Below are 19209 nucleotides of genomic sequence, written 5' to 3' on the forward strand. Positions count from 1 at the left end.
TCTACATCAGACAGTGGTTATTAGTAGGTTAATTGTTGATTTTAGTATTTTCATGAAAATTGTTGACAATAAGAAAAATAAAATGTATCACTAGGCTTATTCTTTTAGGGTTAAGGTGAGATTGAGGCATGTTGTTAGGGTTAAGATTAGGATAGGTCTCCAGGGACTGAATGTAAGTCAATGTAAAGTCTCCTCTTAAGTGACAAAAACAAGTGTGCGACCGTGAGTATATGTGTGAGGGAGTCTGTAGTTCTTCCATAATCTCCTGTCTTTGTGTGTCCTGCAGACAGTTTAAAAGCTTTCTATTTACCTTTCGCACCATTCTCCCATTTTCAGGTCGCAGAGCAGGATGGAGGTGTGTGTGTGTGTGTAAATGTGTGAGAGAGAGGGAGAAAGAGTGAGAGAGAGCACTGTAAGTCTTCCTTGTGTGGGTGGACAGCTGGTCCAAAACAGGCGTTTTAGTCTCTAACAAACCGTGACACGTCAAACATGTAACGTAGACCGCGACACAGCTATATGTAAAACGCCTCATTGACTCTCACCCAAAGCCTCAGGGAAAAGAAAAGAGGTTAAAAAAAATCTTTTTGCTCACACACTTCACCGCAGCCATTAATCAAAAATGAAATTTTACGAGGGATGGGGAGGAATATGATTGTCATGAAATGAGCAAAACAAATACGTGGAGGGAAGTTCCTGGCTGTAGCTGCTGGAATCACCTCGGGATAGCTTGGCTCAGAGAACAAAGGTGCTGAGACATACCCTGTGTTTGGATGCGTGTTTACCTCACTCTGCTTGGCTATACCCCACCTGCCCCAACTATTTCTCCCTCTGTTTTGAATTTGTGTGTCTGTGCTTTTGCCAGGATGCATGTCAGTTATCAGACTTAGATGCCATCAAACGCCTCCTCTATCATCTGTCTGTCATCTGGCACTGCTTTTTCTCTCAGTCTCTCTCCTTTAACTTGCTTGTTTTCTCTTTTCATCGCTCTCTCACATACACATACAAAAATACATTAAACATAAACCCTGGCAAGACAGACCAGCAGAAAGGAAGAGACACTGAGAGAGAGAGAAAAAAAAGAGCACAGTCACACACAAGACTGCATGAAAAAAAAAAACACACTTCTCTAAAGCTGAAACACCTGATTCTCAACATCATGCAGAGTCTGGACAGGGCTGCTAAAAAACAGGGCAGGCTATCATGAACAGTTGGCACAATTACTCATAAAGTATTTGGGATTTACGATTTGATTTGAGCCTCTTGACTACAGACCAAGCTTCAGATCAGTTGGCGCCGTCACAGTTTTGTCAGATGTGTTTTAGTTTCTATTGGACTGAAAGCTGGATAAATCTGAATGTGACACTCAAGTCTGAGGTGATTAAAGATGGAAATCTGCACCCAGAGTATTTGTCCCTAATTGTAATCTGCAAAAGTCAATTGTTAAAAACCATTGTGCTGTGTAAAACCAAACATACCGTGACATTACAAAATTAAAATGATTGTTTCTGACAGCTGGGTGTTTGTTCAAATCATATTGATCTGATCACTAAAGTTAATTGTCAGTATAGCTGAATATGAGCAGATTTGTTTTCCTTTACCTGTATGTATTTTGAATTTATTAGTCAATGATGTGATGATAAAACAGTGATTTAACATAAGGACAAAGACTTTATTATCAGATTTCGAGCGATTACAGGTTAACCTGCATTAACAGGTTGTGGTTAAATAACTATTTAAGTAACTGTTTTTATAGTTGTTCAGTTGTCTGACGAAAGAAACATAAAAATGCGTAAATGGGAACAAAGAGATCAAGAATTTGGAATTTGACTTAAAACAAGGACTGACTGTGTCTGTGGCTGCTCAGTCACAGTTGACGCTCGTCTCTCTCATCTTTCATTATCTGTCAGTATTTCGACAGTCATGAATTTTATGTGTTGATACAGCCAATCAAACAGCACAACTGTGGTGTTGAACGATCACTGACATGTAGTTATGTTGCTTTTGTCAGATGATATTGCGATCATAAAAAGGATTTGGTCAGCTGAGCTGTTTGTCCCACTACTTACCAGATGTTGGCTGTGAGGTGCAGAAGAAGAAATTTTGCCCTTTTTTTTAAAAAACAATATTCATTATTTAGTTATTATTATTGTTTTTCTGTGGGAAGAGGTCACTACAGAAAAGCCCTGGAAAAGCTAATGTGGACACAGTCTGAGTTTCAATAGGTGGCGAGAAAGAGAACTGTTTGTTGTCACATTACCCATAGAAAATCTAGGCTTGTTTCTCTGAGATTGATTTAAAGGTCAAAATTTACCTCATGCAGGTGATGCCATGACTTTTCACGGTCAGGTACGGTGTGTGTAAGACCATAACATCCACACAACGACACACGAACATCCAGACATATAAGCCATTCAACCACCAGATGAATGAACACCCAGTCATTTTCTCCTTAATTGCTTTTGAAAGCATGTCGGGGAGCTGAGCAACATGGGGAATGACAGCTCCCAGTGTTTTTCTAAGGGACTAAGTCAACAAGCACAGACAGTGACATGAAAGAGCTCGCACACCTCTGCGGTTTTGCTCACTCACACGGACAACCAATTGATTAACTCATAAATCAACCTCATCCCAGGCCCGGGGCCCTGGAGCGCCCCCTGCACCTCCACCCCCACCCTCCCTCCAACCCAAAAATGGTGGTGAGAAGCTGCAGCCCAACCCTGCGCCCTCCAGCTAAGTAAGTGGAGGCGGGATGTTCCTAGTCATGGCAGAAACCCAGCGGGAGGGAGAGGCCAGGTGGGGCAGGTAGAGTGGGTGCTAAAGGAGTAAAAAATAAAAAAACTAGGGTGGGGTCATGGAAACAACAGGTACAGGATTAGTGAGTGTTCTTAGAACGACAGGGAGGGATGGAGAAAGAAAACACAGAGGGGCTTAAGGAAGGATATAAATGTGTTAAAAGGACAAAGGAGAAGATAGGCTGAATAAAATGTTGTGTAGTGCTGCCAAAACGGAGAGAAACCAGGGGAGAGAGATATGGAGAGAAAGAGAGAGAGAGAAAGCAAAGAAGAATGCAGTAAATCCCTGAGCGACTGAACAATTCTCTGGAGAAAGAAAAGAGGAATTTTTATGTGCTGCAGGTGAGCAGAACAGAGAGGGAGGGAGAGGGAAGAGGAGACAGAGAGAGGGAGATAGACAGATGGAAAAAGAGGGAGAGAACGCGGGGGTGGCCGAAGGAATTTGAGGGAAGCGTGAAAGGGTTTGATTGTAGCAGAGAAAAGGGGACACGTGGGGTGAAAATGAGGCTAAGATGACACAAAATGACACAAAATGGCTACTTGTGCAGTTAGAGAGGATGGCCTGTGGATGGACACGGTGAAGGAGGAAGGCAGAGAGACATATGGAAAAAAGATTGGGAGACAGAGTGTGGCAAAAAAGGATAGAGTGCAAACAGAGAAGAAGACAGACATGGAGGAAGAGGAGGTCCAGGAACGGCTCAAAGAGCGCATCTGTGTATCTTAAAGGAATATACCAGGTTTTTGGGAGGTCGGTCTATTGGTCAGCTTCAGTGATGAGATCACACACACCACAATCACCACATGACTCAAAAACCATGTTGAATGTAAGAAAGATGACCTTTAGTAGACAGTAGAGTCTTCTTTTGAATAGATGATTTACTGACATATCACAACCTCATTTATATTTTTAGGTGTTTTGGAGTCAAATGTGTACTCTTGGTACTTTTGAATGCATTCAAACCAGGAAACACAGTGGTAAATTTCTAACCCTTGTGATATTATCAGATTTTATGCATTTTAACAGTGTCTATGCAGTAAGTGATCCAAACTTTTACTATACAATTCTTAGACCGAATAAATGATCATAAAAGGGGAGCTCTAGAGATTTTACACACCAAAGTTGGTTTACAGGTCTTGGGGAGTACTGCTGTATGTATAAAACCAGTTGTATTAAGCCTGTTGTGGCTCCAGAGGAAGCTGTGCGAAGTCTCATAAATTGCCTCAAATGATGTCAGATGCCAAATCTGCGGTCGAGTCGCACTGTCGGTAATATAGGTGCAAGGTTCTGACCAGGACGAAGAATAGGTGAAATAAAAGAGATTTAGATTCTTTTATTATTCAAGCTTCCCATCTTGAGGCCTACAATGTTACAAGAGTGTAACACTAAATCGGCATGGTGATTTCAGATGATGTCAGAGGCCTGCTGTCACTCAACATGATGTATATACATGTGATAAAATGAGTACTTGACCTCCACAGGGGGACAAGGAATAATTTCCCAGAATCTTGGTGTTTTTCTTTAAGACTAAAAGGAGGTGGAGTGTGGAGCAAAGTTGCCAGAAGAATAGAAGAGGTGCTCTCCAAGAGCAAATAAAAGTTCCTCAGCAAGATGGCCTGTGGGTCGTTAGTCTTGCATTACAGCCTGCAGCCTGCCAATCACACAGACAGGCCATGTCTGAGCAGCAGAGCGTCCTTCCGTCAGCAGCTGCCTCATCGACCCAACAAGCCAATAATGTCGATGCCTTGTCACTCACAGTATCTGTTCTTATCGAAGGTCTCGCCAGCTAACAGGGCTCGGCGATCCTGTTACGTATTAGTTACAGCAATTTGTCTCTGCTTCGCTGACAGAGAGAGACAGAGAGAAAGAGAAAGAGAGAGACAACAGTGAGTGATGGCTGTTAGATAGCTCCGCATGACAAGCCTCATTCCAACGAAGTTCTGACACATAGAGATAATGATTCACACACGTGCTGCGTTTGCAAGCCCACACAGGGGCAAGCAATATGCGCACACACACAGACACACACACACACAGATAAACGCACACACACTCAGACCATACAAAGCTGCCTTTGTTGACTACTGGCAGCCCCTCAGTCATTGCTTACTGAATGTAAAAAACACACAGCCTCTTACACGTGCATGTGTGTGTGTGTATGTGTATACATATGTGTCATGTATCTGTCAGCGTTAACCCTTTCCCCCACTTAGTGAGAGTCATGAGTGTGTGTGATGATGCGTCAGTGTTGACACAGTTGACTTCTCGTATAAGTCACTTCCTGTTCGACTAAGGTTTGAGTGTACGCCGCAGGGCACAGCATGGTCCACATTTATGCGCTAGCGAGTGGTTGTGTGTGTCAGGGTGGGTGTGTGCACGTTTGTGTGCAGGTGTGTACCTCGGAGGTGATGGAGGGGAGATTCTCATTGATCCCTTAATGTCTGGCCTGAGGCGAGGAGAGGGAGCCAGAGAGCTGCAGAGCATGTGGGAAAGAAAGCATAGCCGAGTGCTATAAAGCCAAACAAGAGAGAAAGAAAAAAAGATAACAGGTGAGGAAGCGATAAAAGAGTGGGTGTGGAAGACAACAGACGTGCAAAAAAATGATAAGAGGCAGAGGCGGTGACAGAGACAGGGAGAATGGCGGCATTGAAACAGACACAACAAGAGAGCTCGGGCGGTTGGTGGGATTATGAGGGGTGTGTTTGTACCTGCGCTTGTTTGTGCTCATGTAAATCCCTCACTGTCACAGGTCAGAGGGATGTTTTTTTGGGGGGGAAGAGAAGCTTCGTGAGATAGTGTGATGTGAAAGGAAAGCAAAGTGGGAGGAGGGATGATGCAGTGGGAGGTGGGAAGCCAGAGATGAAAGGAAAAAAGAACGATCGTAAATTTTCACCCGGACAGACGAATAAAAACTCTCTCATACCCCGCCTCAATCGCTCTATTTTTTTGCCATGAATGTGAGCCGGCCTTTGTTTTCCAGAAAACTCCTCTCCCCTTGTGCCAATCACCCGTAACCATCCCTATAAAACTAAAACCATTGAAAACAAAAATCCCATTTGCATTTTTGTCTCTCCTCCCAATGTACTCCCAAATGACCAATAACACCACGGTCTGTACAAAAGCTACTATTTATTCTCTCTTGAGTTACAATACAGTATTTTCACACTGGAGAAAAATAAATAAACATCTTTTCAATAAATATCATAGAGATATGATCCATAACCTTTAGCCACATCATCCAAGGCACATTGCAAAAACATAGCAATAGATTTATTCTGAAAAACAAATTACGCTTCTGTAAATTGCAAAAGACTCTGATTTCATGTCTTAAAAGGCATGAAACCTCCACCTGAATGTGTTTAATTGTTGTGTTGATGGGTGCGAAGTGACTTAAAGGAACAGTTTGACATTTTGGAAACTCTCTCTTTCTTGCCAAGAGTTAGACGAGAAGATTGATACCACTCTCATGTCTGTGTGTTAAACATAAAGCTTAAACCAGGAGATGGTCAGCTTAGCTTAGCATAGCATGAAAACTGATGTCAGATTTACGATCAATACAAGGGGAGGTCCTGCCATAGATACCTACAGATATTTCATTAATGACCAGGCCATGTGGAGTCACTGTATTTACAGTGTTTCATTCACTGCAGTAGTAAGCTGTTGCTATAGTTAGCAGAAGCTCTGCAGAGAAAACTGCTCAGCTAGATGAGCCTTGCTAAAAAAGAAGATTACTGAGCACTTTTTCAGATTTGTGTTATCTTCACCATGATCAGTCTCTACCAGCATCGGAAGCCTCTGGGAGAAAACACAAGCAGCCAGTGTTGACCAGTCACAGTTCTTTCTGTCCCCATGTGGTATCTCTGCAGCCACCGTAGCCCTGATTTGCTGTTACATTTTCAAGGAAGTGCATATCAGCTGCAGTATAGCTATGGAGCCCGTGCACGTAGCTGCTGTATCTGTGGGGGTTAAGAGCTGGACTACGTCTTAGCGAGGAGCACTGACTTCCGGGAGTTTCTCCTGGTTGTCTGGCAATCTTAAGGCGACGGCAAGACTGTAGCACCAAAACCTGACCTTCTTACTATTCAGTTTTTGTGCAAATAGACAGATATGAAAGTTGCATCCATCTTCTAACTTTCGGCAAGAAAGCAAAAAAGCCTGTTTTTCCCAAAATGTCTAAACTGTTCCTTTAAACATAAAACCAAATACATCTACTGAGATTTTTTTTAAAGGAGAATGTTTCTATTCTACAAGATTGTGTTAAATATTTGTTGCTATGGAATGAAATCATTAAAAAGTGGTACAAATTATGAGCTCTGAATCAAAAGCAGCAAAGACGTGAATGGTATGTTAAGGCACCAAATACCACTATAAGTGTGTGTGTGTGTGTATTTGACCACCTCTCTGTCTCGATGTGTAGCACTGTTGTAGAGTTACTGTAACTGACCGGCCGACTTCTGATTACTCAGCAGTACCCCTCTGCCCGTTATTTCCAGTGCTTATCACCCTGACTCATGCCTCCTCCCCTCTTCCTCTCCTTTTCTTCCTCTTCCTCTCCTCCTTTGTGCCCTCTTCATCCCTCCGGTCATTTCCCCCTCTCCTTTTGTCTTTTATCCATTCAGAAAGTTTCCCTTCTGCCTTTAGAGAAAATGAATGTTTGCTGATTCACACAATCTGGGGTCACTGAATCAGTTTTCACTCAATGGCTGCACTGTCTGTCTCGCTGCCTGTCACTCAGTCTACCCTTGTGTGTGTGTGTGTCTAACCACCTACAGTGGTATTTCTGTTGATCTATGAGCCGTGAAGTCCGGTAACTCAGCCCAGTCTCACTGCGTCTCGCTCAATGAGCTGCTATGTGCATTAGGCGGGTGACAGTGCTGGTAATGTGTTGGCTTTGTGTGTGTTATATTCCATTAGTGCTTCTGGTGACCTGCCAAACAGTCCTTCATTCACTTATTCCAGGACGTTATGAATGAATGTGTTAAGCGTGAATGTGTTTATGTGCTTTTGTCTGTTAAAGCTCTCAGTTTGTTTCCACTTGGATTTTGTGCAAATAGATTTCCGATATACTGCACAGCTTGTGTGTTTGTGTGTGTGCTGTCTCGGCGTCCAGTCCCGTGTCAGTGTCTCAGCCTCGAAGTCTCTTCTTGAGGCGGTTGAAGTCTTTCGCCGATCGCCACAGCCAACTCTGCAGCTCCCGCAATATCCAAAACCCCTCCACCTTCCTGGCGAAGTCGTTCATTGTTGGCCGCACTGACAAGAGTGAAGAGGGGGAAGAGGAGGAGGTGGAGGAGAGCAGCGGGGTCAGGGGAGGCGAAAGGATGGAGGTGCCCCTTCGTAAAGACAGAGGGACGGACTGCGGGAGGAGGGTGTGCTTCTCACCTGCTCCGAACTGGTAGAGGAGGGAGAGGGTGGACAGAGAAGGTTGGAGAGTGGGAGTGAAGAGGGAGCGAGGAAGCCGCCGTTGATGATAGAAAGTCGAGGAAGCTTCCAGATCGGTTTGCTTCTCCTCCGCCACCATTAACTCTCTGCTTTTCTCTACAATAAAACCATCTTCTTTTCTGAGTGTGTCTGGGTGATGTGAGTTCAAGCTGTAGCTGTACTGATGATTGTTGTTGTTGTTGTTGTTGTTTTGGATGGTTGGTTGTTGAAGGGGGCTGAAGCTTTCTGTGCCTGGGTACGACACTCTGACCCCGGGTTCAGGCTGACTTTCCTTCTCTTCTCCATCCTCGCTGATACTCAACAACCTTCTCCTTCTCCCCCATCTCTCCACCCCTCCCTCGAACTCCAGCTCCTCCTCTTCCTCTTCCAGTACTCTCACTTCTTCACTAGCAATCCATTGCCGGCTCTCAGGGTCTTCCCTCTTTCCTCTCCTCCCTCTTTCTCCTCTTCCCTTCTCCCTCGATCCTCCGCTCCTTCCTCCAGCTGCTGTCGCCTCTGCTCTCCTCCCCTCTTTCCCTCTCCTTTTTTCTATCAGGTCTACATTGGTGCCATCCTCCCGCTCTCCTCTGACCACCCTCATTCCACTTCGTTTCTGACTGTTGCGCTGACTGGACTCTGTCCTCGTACCAGCTCTGGACCTGTACATGCTCTGGCTCATCAGTGGGGCTGGTTGGACCCCTCCTGTCCCCCTCTGAGAGTACTGCAGCTCGCCATTGTTGCTTCCCATGTTTGCAGATGGAGCAGGAAGTGCGTAACCAAGAGTGGTCATCAGGGCGGATATCGAGCCCAGCAGCCCATCCAGGCCTGTGCAAAAGTGCAGCAGCGAGGTCTTCAGGGAGGGGCAGAGGGTGGAGCGGGCCAGCTCCCTCACGGCTGCCAGCAGCACAGAGTAGGCTTTCTGGTTCTGGGCAAGCCGGGCTTGGTTCTCCAGGCCATGCCACAGCTCCAGGCGGGTGGCAGCACTGGGCAGGGACAAAGCCGTACTGTTGGGCCTTGGAGGGGAGAAGTCTTTCTCGTTGAATGGAGGGCCAAGATAGGTGAGCTGGAGAAGGTACACAAAAAGGAAAAGAAAGGATGAAAAGGTTTAATAGATTATAACCAACCATCCTCAATACACAGGAAAACTGCCTGCGCCCAATGTAGACAAATACAATAATTCAAAGTTGAAGTAACTAAACTGTGATGGATGTTTACGACAATGACTTTGCAGTTTGGCTCTGTTTTTTCTTCCAAATTAGTTTAGCCAAACAGAAGGTTTGGAAAAAGCTTCTCTGACCTGACCTGACCTTCTGCTTCTTTCCCAGACTTCTGTCACCGCATTGTCAGATCTCAGTAATTAACATGGTGAGCACAATTTTATGAGTTACAAATATAAAGAAGGTCAAAACTATGAAAATAGCACCCAAGCTAGATCAAATCCTTTAAGGACAATAAAATGGTACGGTCCTGCAAACATAATTTTTAAACAGCAACAACAATTTCTTGATTGGGCCCAAGCTTTCTGAAGTTTTGTCGTAACCATGAAGTAACCAGATGAGGCACTGCACTGCAAGCGCCATCAAGAAATAGTCATACTATGTCTTTAAAGCCACATGTTTTTGCTTTTTAGTTTGTGTGTAGATTAAAATATTTATTTTCTCTAGTCTGATAGTTATTTTCTCTATAACGTACGAATCAGCATAAAATTTATGCAAAATGTTTTTTTTTCACCTGTTGGCTTTGATAATAACAGTATAAAAAAAAACAATATCATACTGAAACAGAATGGTATCACAAAAAATTACTCACATATACATCTTTGATTTCCTTGAGCTGATACTCCAGGTATTTGGTCAACTCATATGTACTTTCTATCGAACTCCTCTCACTGGCCAGGTTGTGGGACGAATCAAGGGCCGTCGCCATGGCAGCAGCCAATAGCAGGACGAGCTGGTGTTGATGGACTGTGGAGAAATTAAAAAAAAAGAAAAAAAACAAAGACTGAGATTAAAACTTAGACACAGTGTGAGATGTTTCTTTAATGACACTCAAATCGTGCGTGTCCAAGTGATAATTAACACACACTTGCAGAGGTATTTGTAATCATAACAGTGAGATGAAATTTATCTCAGCCATTATTTTCTCAGACATTTTGTGATTATTTAACTTGGGAGTTTTAAATTAATTTGATGACTTGAGAGCTCAACAGACAAAAATCACCTCCAGCAACAGTTTCCAAGCTTTGCTGTAGTCGCTGCGCTGTTCACACTGTTTATAGGAATTTTTACAATATGCTGGTTTATTTCTTTGTCTCTATGGCGATGGCCTCGTCTGTTTACATATTGCCAGGTCAGAGTCATCTGACACTGCCAATAAAGCTTTTTCCGTTTCCAATCTAATTTTAGAGGTTTCTGGCTGTCGGAGGTTTACTCTGGCTTCAAATAAAACCTTGCTTAATAGCTTCAGACAGTCAGCTTCAGACAGTCAGACAAATGGCTCCTATGTTCAGTACACCAGCCTGTCAGGCAAACAGCCGCTTAAACACGCATACACGTTCATTCCTGACCGATATCCCAAAAACAAAGACATGTGGCTTTCTTTACAATCACAAACATTAATGTGTTTGTATCAGTTGTATGTTTGCTGGCGACTTCTTGTTTATGTTTCAGAGTGTTTGTGTAGGTGTTTTATGTTACTGTGTGAGTGTTTGTGAGAATGTTTGTAGCCGTAATTATATATGTGGATTAAATTCGCATTGCTGTAAGTGTATACAGTGATTTTGCATTTGTGTGTGTGTGTGTGTGTGTGTGTGTGTGTGTGTGTGTGTGTGAGAGAGAGAGAGAGAGAGAGAAAAGGGGGTTGTCACACTGGGAACCTTTTAGTGCCCCTGTCTCTGGTTTCAAACAGAGAAAATTGGAGCTGAAAGGTGGTTTTCAACATTAAGAAACTTTATGTACGTGCACTTATCTTCGCCCTGTGCTTGCTCTCTCTGGACGCTTTCGCTTTCACACTTTCTCCTTTATTTTCGAACTTTCTCTCAACACTTCCCGAGCCCGACACGCATTTCTTTCGTCGTCTCTTGCTCTCCGTTATCCTTTTTCCATCCTTGCTGCGCTCACTCTCATCCTCTGGACACCCAGACGGTAGGCGGTGATTCACGCTTGTAATTATGGGCAAAACACGCTGCTATTCAACAGGTGTGAAATATGTATTGCACAATGTGTATGACCCTGTCAGCTTTCTCTCGTTCACCCACTCTGTCTTTCTCCTACACACCTCGAGCCTCCCTTTGCTTCCTCAGTTTAATTCTTTTCTCCTCTCGCACTAGTCACATGCTCTCAAACTTCTCCTTCCCACTTTTCCTCCTTATCTCTTCTCTGCCTCAGGTCAAAATAACAGCAGCCAATTAACCCTGATTAGCTCCTGTACTCCCTTTCTATTGCCCCCCTTTTTTCTCTCTCTCTTTCATCTCTGCCATAACGACGGGCCCCCCAGGATGAACAAGAGACTTTAAGTGAATAGCTTCAACAGATTGCAAAACATTTACCCTCAACACGTTTTCAGTGGTTCTAAGAAAACAAGTTCTGACCTAAAACAGTCAACACCTTTTTCCTCTGACTCAGCCACTTAAATCTGACGTATCGGTATGCATTCCCTCACAGGGCTGGGTAGAAACTAAATGATGGTATGTACTCTATACTATTCTATACACAAAAATGTGCTGTCTGTCTGTCTGTTGTGCAACCGTAGAACAAGAATGTGTTATAACTGCAGTAAGAAAGAAAGTAAGCAAGTGCGTCAAAGAGGAAAATATCCTTTACTGTGCCTCTATCAAACGTGTCAGAGTAATCAGAAAGAAAATAAAGAGAAATGAGCACATTGACAAGCGAAGATAATCTCTTTGATAATGGTACAAATTGCAGTGATGACAGTGTAACGAGTGACTATGATGGCATATATTTTCAAAGTTACTTACTCTGCTCCCAAACTAGCCTAACAAGCTAAGCCCCACTTAAAAACAATATATTCATCAAATGACTTGAGCTTCAGTGACAGATTGAATGACTGTTTGGGGAAACTGGCAGTTACAAATTAAAACATGATCAGAAATGCTTGTCATCGAAGTGACATGGACGAAACCTGAACAAACAACTCCCCAGCTGCTTGATTTAAAAAAAAAAAAGCAGCCTCTTCACAGCTGTTGACTCTTCCTCTACCGCTTGACCCCGAGTAGTCGGCTACATCAAAGCATCCTCCCAGACTATTTTCTAAATCACTGTGGTTGGACCCAGGCAACTCCCACACGCTCCCACACACACCTTGAAATCAGTCAAATAGGACAACCCCTCCTCCGATCTCCTCAACCGCAAAAGCCTCATCACCTGTCAGAAGCAATGAGTATCTTTCAGCAACGCCTGAACATTTGGAGCTCATCAGCCCGGGGCTCCACCCACCGAACATCCTCCATTAGCATCAAAACACCCCGAAATCAACGCGACATCGCTGACAGTAAACATCCCTGGAGGAAAATGACACATAGTGTGCTAAAAGGGTCGCACTCAGAAGTAATAAACAGGTACTAAAAAAAAAAAACAGAAAAAAAGGGAGCCTGGGATGAAGAAAGAAAATTCTCTCTGGCAAAAATCAACCCAAACTGTTCCAAAATGTTTCCTTTTGTCTGCAGCCACATGCTCGGAGATGATTGCCAGACGTGAAAGGCTCTTGTTGTTTTGATTGAGCGCTGACATGTCTAAAAGCATCCTCCACTGTGGCTAAAAACAACCGCTCTTTTGTACGCGTAAGTCAAACCCAGAGCCGTGTTGTTGTTATATAATATTATACTGAGTAACTGCACTATAGTCGGCATATAGCCTGACTTCAAGGCGAGCCCTGCAGGCTTGGGGCTGTGTCTGTGTACCTGGCAGTGGAAGCACACTCCGCAGGGCAGGGTTGAAACCAGAACATTCTCCGTGGGAGGATTGCATTACAGCAACACAGGGGTTCCCTACAACGGCCGTCCGTGACCCGCCTCTGTGCATTTTCACACACATACCTATTAAAGTTACACATATGCACTCACAGGGGAGCTCCATTATTCACAACAGATCGTATTTTTTATTTTCGGTTTATTCGCCCATGTAATGTCAGACCTGGCACTCTGTAGTCTGGCTGCCATCTGCAAAACAGAGCTGAACATGAAGTTTGGGCGCCAGAGCTTCTGCACTCCAAATGGGTCAAAATCAAACATGACCACAGGGTCAGGGTTCAGAGGTGAATTTTAGGATGAAAGGTTGAGTTCAGGGGCAAAGAGAGCCTTGTAACACACTTGACATTTTACACTCCAGACAGTGTTTTGGTAAACCAATGACCCGGCGTTTGTGGGTGTTGTGCCGCTTCCATCCAAGATTACTAGTATTTCATCTTTCCCAACATGCACCACCATTTGAGGTTTTAAACAAGCACTTAAACAGAATTTGGTATTGTGGGAACACCATGTGCAAGTAAATCTCTCCGGTCTGGTCCAGGAAAAACTACCTCCGGTGCCAAAAAAGGTTGCCCTCCGTTGCTCTAACCACTTGAAAGAGGTCTTAAACAGAGAGGAAACATCAGTACGTGGAAGACGTTATAAATCAGGCCCAAATGAGATGTTTATCATTTCCAGTGTCACGCTGATTAGGATAACTATAGTACACTGCAGTGGCATACTTTAGGTAAGCATACATTCTAAGACTTTGACAAGATTTAACATTAATCAAGCCACGCAGACTCATTCTGGAGAAAAAGATTAAAATATCATCTGTGGTGTGTTTTCCAGAACCAACAGTCATAGTTGCAGACTACATCCTCTCGTCCTTCACACTTGAGCTGCATTTATTCACTGTGTAGAACTCCTCAGCTGCATCAGAGGACAATATTACACAACATTAGAGACAGGAGTGAATGATGTATCCAGCCATGTTTTATGCTGTAGTCCCTGGATGGGACTTTGATGTTATGTCTCATGTGTGAGTGACTTAAAAGACAGATTTGAATCCAGTCTGAGAGTCTGCAGACACATCTCTACAAATTCAGTTTGAATCCCACACATGAAAATCTCATTGCTGTTAATGTTTTGTTTTTAATTTTTTAATTTTTTTTTTAAAATCCAGACTTACTGAAAGAAACCTGATTACAATCAGGATAATTTGATTCGGGCTGCAATTCTGAACACAGCCTTAGCTCGGTTCAAAACATGAGCTCATCATTGTGGAGAGAAAATGATATTGTGATAAGATGTTCTAATGCCAGGTTCATGTCATATCATTCAGACTGTGATTTTGAGCAGCATAGTCGGCAAAACCGTTCCGCCTCCTAGTTCTTATTCAAAGTTGGAGATGTCAGGAATTTCTGACAACTGAGAAGAACAACAGAAGCGAAATGGCTGCAAACCCTACCATGTCTGGCAGTTATGTCTGAATGGCTTCCAGCACCGACACTAATTGAATCAATTCAGCTAATTTACAGTTTGCGAATGCAGCATAAAATCAAGGTTGTACCCCCAACAAGAATGAATTAATCTCCCATTATCCCATCGCATTAGCGACATGTGATAACTTGCCTTGTGTTTCTTTTAAATGTCATTATCTGTCACATTTTTTAAAAATCTTCACAAGTGTCACATTTCTTTCACTGATCCTCTGCCCTGCCTTGTACATTTGTCATCTAGGTAACGTGGCAGAGGCAGAGCTGCAGGCTCATTGTGGCTTTGTTGAAAGAAAAGACCCGCCTGAGCCAAATCCAGAGAAGCTGTTTGTTTCTTGCATAGTTTTTTAATTATTCTGTTGCACTGTACCTGGTGGCAATTTTGCTTTCTGTCATAACACTTACCCTAAACATAAACACACCTGTGCAGGACGCCAGAGGCAAAAAACATGCGTCAACAGACTGACGTGAGGGATAGAGCCACAGGGGAAGTGGACTGAGACAGGCGTTAGGCCGCCGGCGAGGTGAGTGGGGGTGAGTTGGGGTGGAGGGGTTTGACAGTCTAGGGTCAGGGTCGGTGTTGTGCGTCTGTGTACAGTTGCAGACCAGATTTATGTGCAGTCTGTACTCAATCAAATGTGCATTCCTCCACTAACTCAACACACACAAACGTGCACACGCAAATGTGCACACATACACATATGTATCCAGATTATGCACTGCAGCGTAGATCCATGTATGCACAAATGTTATACTGAATAAATACATATAAACAAACCCCTGTGTACTCAAGTGCATACTCAAGGATCTCCTACACACACACACACACACACATGCGTGCGTACATACACACACACTTTTCCCATCTCTTCTCCCAGGAGATTCCTTCCTCTGGAGTTTGTTCATACTGAATTTCAAATTGATCCTCTTGGCACTGGACACACACTGGAGTTGCCAAACAGCATCAATGACCCAAAAACAAAAGCGAAAGAAAACACACGTTTAAAAAAATGCAATAAAAATTTTGTTTATGCCCAGAAATTCTCTGTGCAACCATTTCTCTCTACTCATAAACCCAGCTTCCTCCGTCTAGCTCCCCTTTTTCCCTCGCTGTCTGTCTCCCTCTTCACCTTATAAGCCAATCTATCCTTGCCTTCTTTTTTTAAATCCGTGGATTCCAGTCGCTCCATGCTTTATCGCCATGTTTGGTTTCAATTTTGTTGTCGCTTCATCTGTCCCCCCCCCTCCCCCTAAATCTTCCTAAAACATCGAACTTCCATTTTAAAGTTTCCTTCCTTTCTCTCCCTAATTACTGCTCCCCTCTCTTCCTTTAACTAATTGGCTCCACTCGTTCCTTCCATCGACATCTTTCATTCCTCCTTTTCCCCTCATTCAGACCTTCAGTTTTTAATTTACCTCTTAAACCCCCTGGCTACCCTTGCCCTGGCTGCTCTCCATCATGACCTCGTGGTTTTTGTTTCAAAAAATACCTAAAAAATCAAAGTCCTTTCAAATCAAAGCTCTATCACTTCTTTAAGATAGAGTATGAAACCACTGGTGGAAAGTAACTAGGTAATGTACAACTGTGACAACTCTTCTTTGTGAATTTAGAGCTGAGACAATTAGTTTATTAGCTCAAGCATAGAAAAATATATTATTACTACTATTGTGATGAAATGGATTGATTTTTTTAAAATTAATTTTCCCTCGTTGCAGCTTCTCAAATATCAGGATTTGCTGCTTTAACAGAGCACATGAAGCCATCACCTTTTCCCTTTAGAAAACTGTAATGGTGAAAAGCGATATTTCATTATTTTCCCGCACTTTACACCAAAGAGCTCAACAATAAATCAGAGTAATCGACATGCTAATTGATAATGAAAATTCTTTTTAGTTTCAGCCCAATTATATGGTCCCATTTTATATGTATTCATATGTATTTAGCTGTTTTATTTATTGGTCAGTCTTTATTTATTAATTGGTCGATTGCATTGAAAAAACTGCCTTTTAATTTAGTGGCTAGGCGGGCCCCTGAGCTACACTGATGTCTTTTTGTATCATGTGTTACTTTGTGCGTTCATGTTGCTCTTGTTGTGGCAGTATGTCCTTCATATGTTGTCCGCTGTTTGACTTAAGCATTTTAAGTTATTTGATATATGTGCAACCAAGCTTGTTTCACTTCTGGGCATTAATAGTGTATTTATCAATCTATTTGAGTACTTCACTACATTCCACCTTGTACTTCAACTCCACTACATTTCAGAGCCAAATATTATATGTTTTACTCCACTACATTTATTTCACAGCTATTGTTACTTGTTGCCTGTGGTAGATGAACATTGTTTAAATCTAAAATGAACACATAAAATAAACAATGCATTGTTGTACAGCTATTTATGTCTACTCAACAATGTATAAAAAATTAATGTTAAAATGTTAAAATGAAAGAAACATTAATTCAACAGTCGTTATAATTCAATAATACAGCTCAACACTGACAATGGCCATTCTTCCTGAGTAATGAGTACTTTTACTTTTAATGCTTTGGGGCACCTAACTGATGATACTACTTGTTCATAAGTAAAGTTTTGAACTTTTAACAGCAATATCTAAGAGTATTTCTATATTATGGCATTACTACTTTTACTTAAGCCAAAGGATCTGAAAGTGAGGACAGATATTTTGGGGCCTTGAAGGATAGAGACAGAGGGGAGAAGGAGGAGGAGGAGGAGGAAGAGAGGATTTGAGAGGAAGGAGGGAGAGGAAAAGGAGTTGGTGGAGGGGAGAGAGGGAGAGAGAGAGGGAGCCGGTGAGGGAGAGTTTTCTGAAGCGAGGGGCCATGTTAATTTGGGAAAAATGTAAACAGCATGTGTAACTGTTCAAAGCGTGACCGACTCATTTTATATCATTCCCCCCTGCTCTCTCCTCTCTCTTTCCCTCTGGGTGCTGCTAACTTCTGTCAATCTGCACTGCATTAACCCCTCTACCGCCAGTTCCTCCTTCCCTCTCACTCTCTCACTCTCTATTTACTTTTATCTGTCTCTACCTCTCTTTACTCTCTCTCACCCCCAACACACACACACACACACAACCTCCCCCCGCCTCTTGACATCCCTTTATATATACCATGAAGAATTGAGGATGGCGCTGAGCGAATCAGAAGATGTGAAAGGTTCACTTTTTCCTCTCTTTTGCTCATCCTCCTCTCCCTTTCTCTCTCTCTCTCTCTTCCTTTGTTTCTTCCTATCGGCTGATGTGTTTGAACTCACTGGTCCAACACACACTTACACTTTTATCTGAAACACACCGACACTAATCCAACCCTCCCGGCAATAACAGGCCATGTCTGTGTGTGTGGCTGTGTGTGTGTGTGCAACAAGAGAGAGAGAGAGAGAGAGAGAGAGAGAGAGAGAGAGAGAGAGAGAGAGAGAGAGAGAGAGGAAAGGTTATGTGTGTTTAAAATCAGTAATGGTCAGAAAAGAATGTTTTTCGTCTACATTGTTGTGTATTTATCTGTGTGTGTGTGTCCACCTGGGGAGGTAAATGTGCATGCGTGCGTGTGTGTATGTGTGTGAGAAAGGTGGCGTGTACTTAAACAGCTAAGGTTTCTGTGTATTTATTTGCTCTGGGTATCAGAGGGAGCAGCAGTCTGTGCTGCCCTCAGCTCTATTTATTGTCCCTCTGAAGTTAAAGTTACACACCAAATTTGCTGATGGCCAGACGGGTTCACATGATTGTGACCACCTTGACGGACGGGACGGAGAGAAAGGGGGAGGATGATAGGAGATCAGGAGATGTGGGGGGGGGGGGGGGGGTGGTACAGAGGAAGAGAGGAAGTTGGTAATCTTCTGTTCAGCGCATCATTTCATCACACAGCCATCCTTCAGTGCCGTCTTTCCCTCTTTCCCCCTCACCTCCTTGTCCTCCTTTTCATAGACAAGGAGCAGCAGCCGCATAAGTCATCCCAGGGGGGGAAAAGTGTTTGTGTGTGTAGGTGTGTGTGTGTGTGTGTGTGTGTGTGTGTGTGTGTGTGTGTGTGAGTGTGTGTCCTCTCACACCCTGACTAACGTGAATCATGTACTTTCTCATATCAGTGACAGCTAACTAGACAGGGGCTTTAGCGGCCTCCGACCCCTTCAACTCATGTCATTTTTTACTGTGAATAAGACCCCCCCCCCCCCCCCCCCCCCCCCACACACACACACACACACACACACACACACACACACACACACACACACACACCTACACACACTCTTCTTCAGTCCTCTCACACTGCACTCACATTTCTTGGAGAATCTGAAAAATACTAAATCACTTTAAAGGTAAATAACATGTCCCTCTGTGTTGATCTAGTTTGTTTGTTCCATTAATATTCTGTGATGGCCTTTGAGGCTTGGTGATGAGCCTCCAAGCACATCTGTTTCTTCATCATTAATTTTCAAATGTTAAGAAATGATTCAAAACCACCTTTTATTAATGTTTAAAAAAACATTAATAATAAAAACATTAAGGTGCATTTGAATTTATTTCTTTATA

General features: G+C 43.2%; 1 protein-coding gene across 1 annotated transcript; it reads right to left on the reverse strand.

Annotated features, from left to right (window-relative positions):
• Window positions 1-5899: 5899 nt before the first annotated feature.
• On the reverse strand, window positions 5900-13456 carry clcf1 (cardiotrophin-like cytokine factor 1). Its single transcript, XM_041047692.1, has 5 exons — window positions 13359-13456; window positions 13127-13239; window positions 11166-11336; window positions 10018-10172; window positions 5900-9271 (listed from the first exon to the last, which is right to left on the reverse strand). The coding sequence occupies exons 1-5, from the start codon at window positions 13454-13456 to the stop codon at window positions 7916-7918; spliced, it is 1893 nt and encodes a 630-aa protein (XP_040903626.1). The 3' UTR covers window positions 5900-7915.
• Between the last annotated feature and the right edge of the window lie 5753 nt (window positions 13457-19209).

Source organism: Toxotes jaculatrix, chromosome 10, assembly GCF_017976425.1.
Source record: "Toxotes jaculatrix isolate fToxJac2 chromosome 10, fToxJac2.pri, whole genome shotgun sequence".
In the NCBI taxonomy this organism is placed as follows: Eukaryota; Metazoa; Chordata; class Actinopteri; family Toxotidae; genus Toxotes; species Toxotes jaculatrix.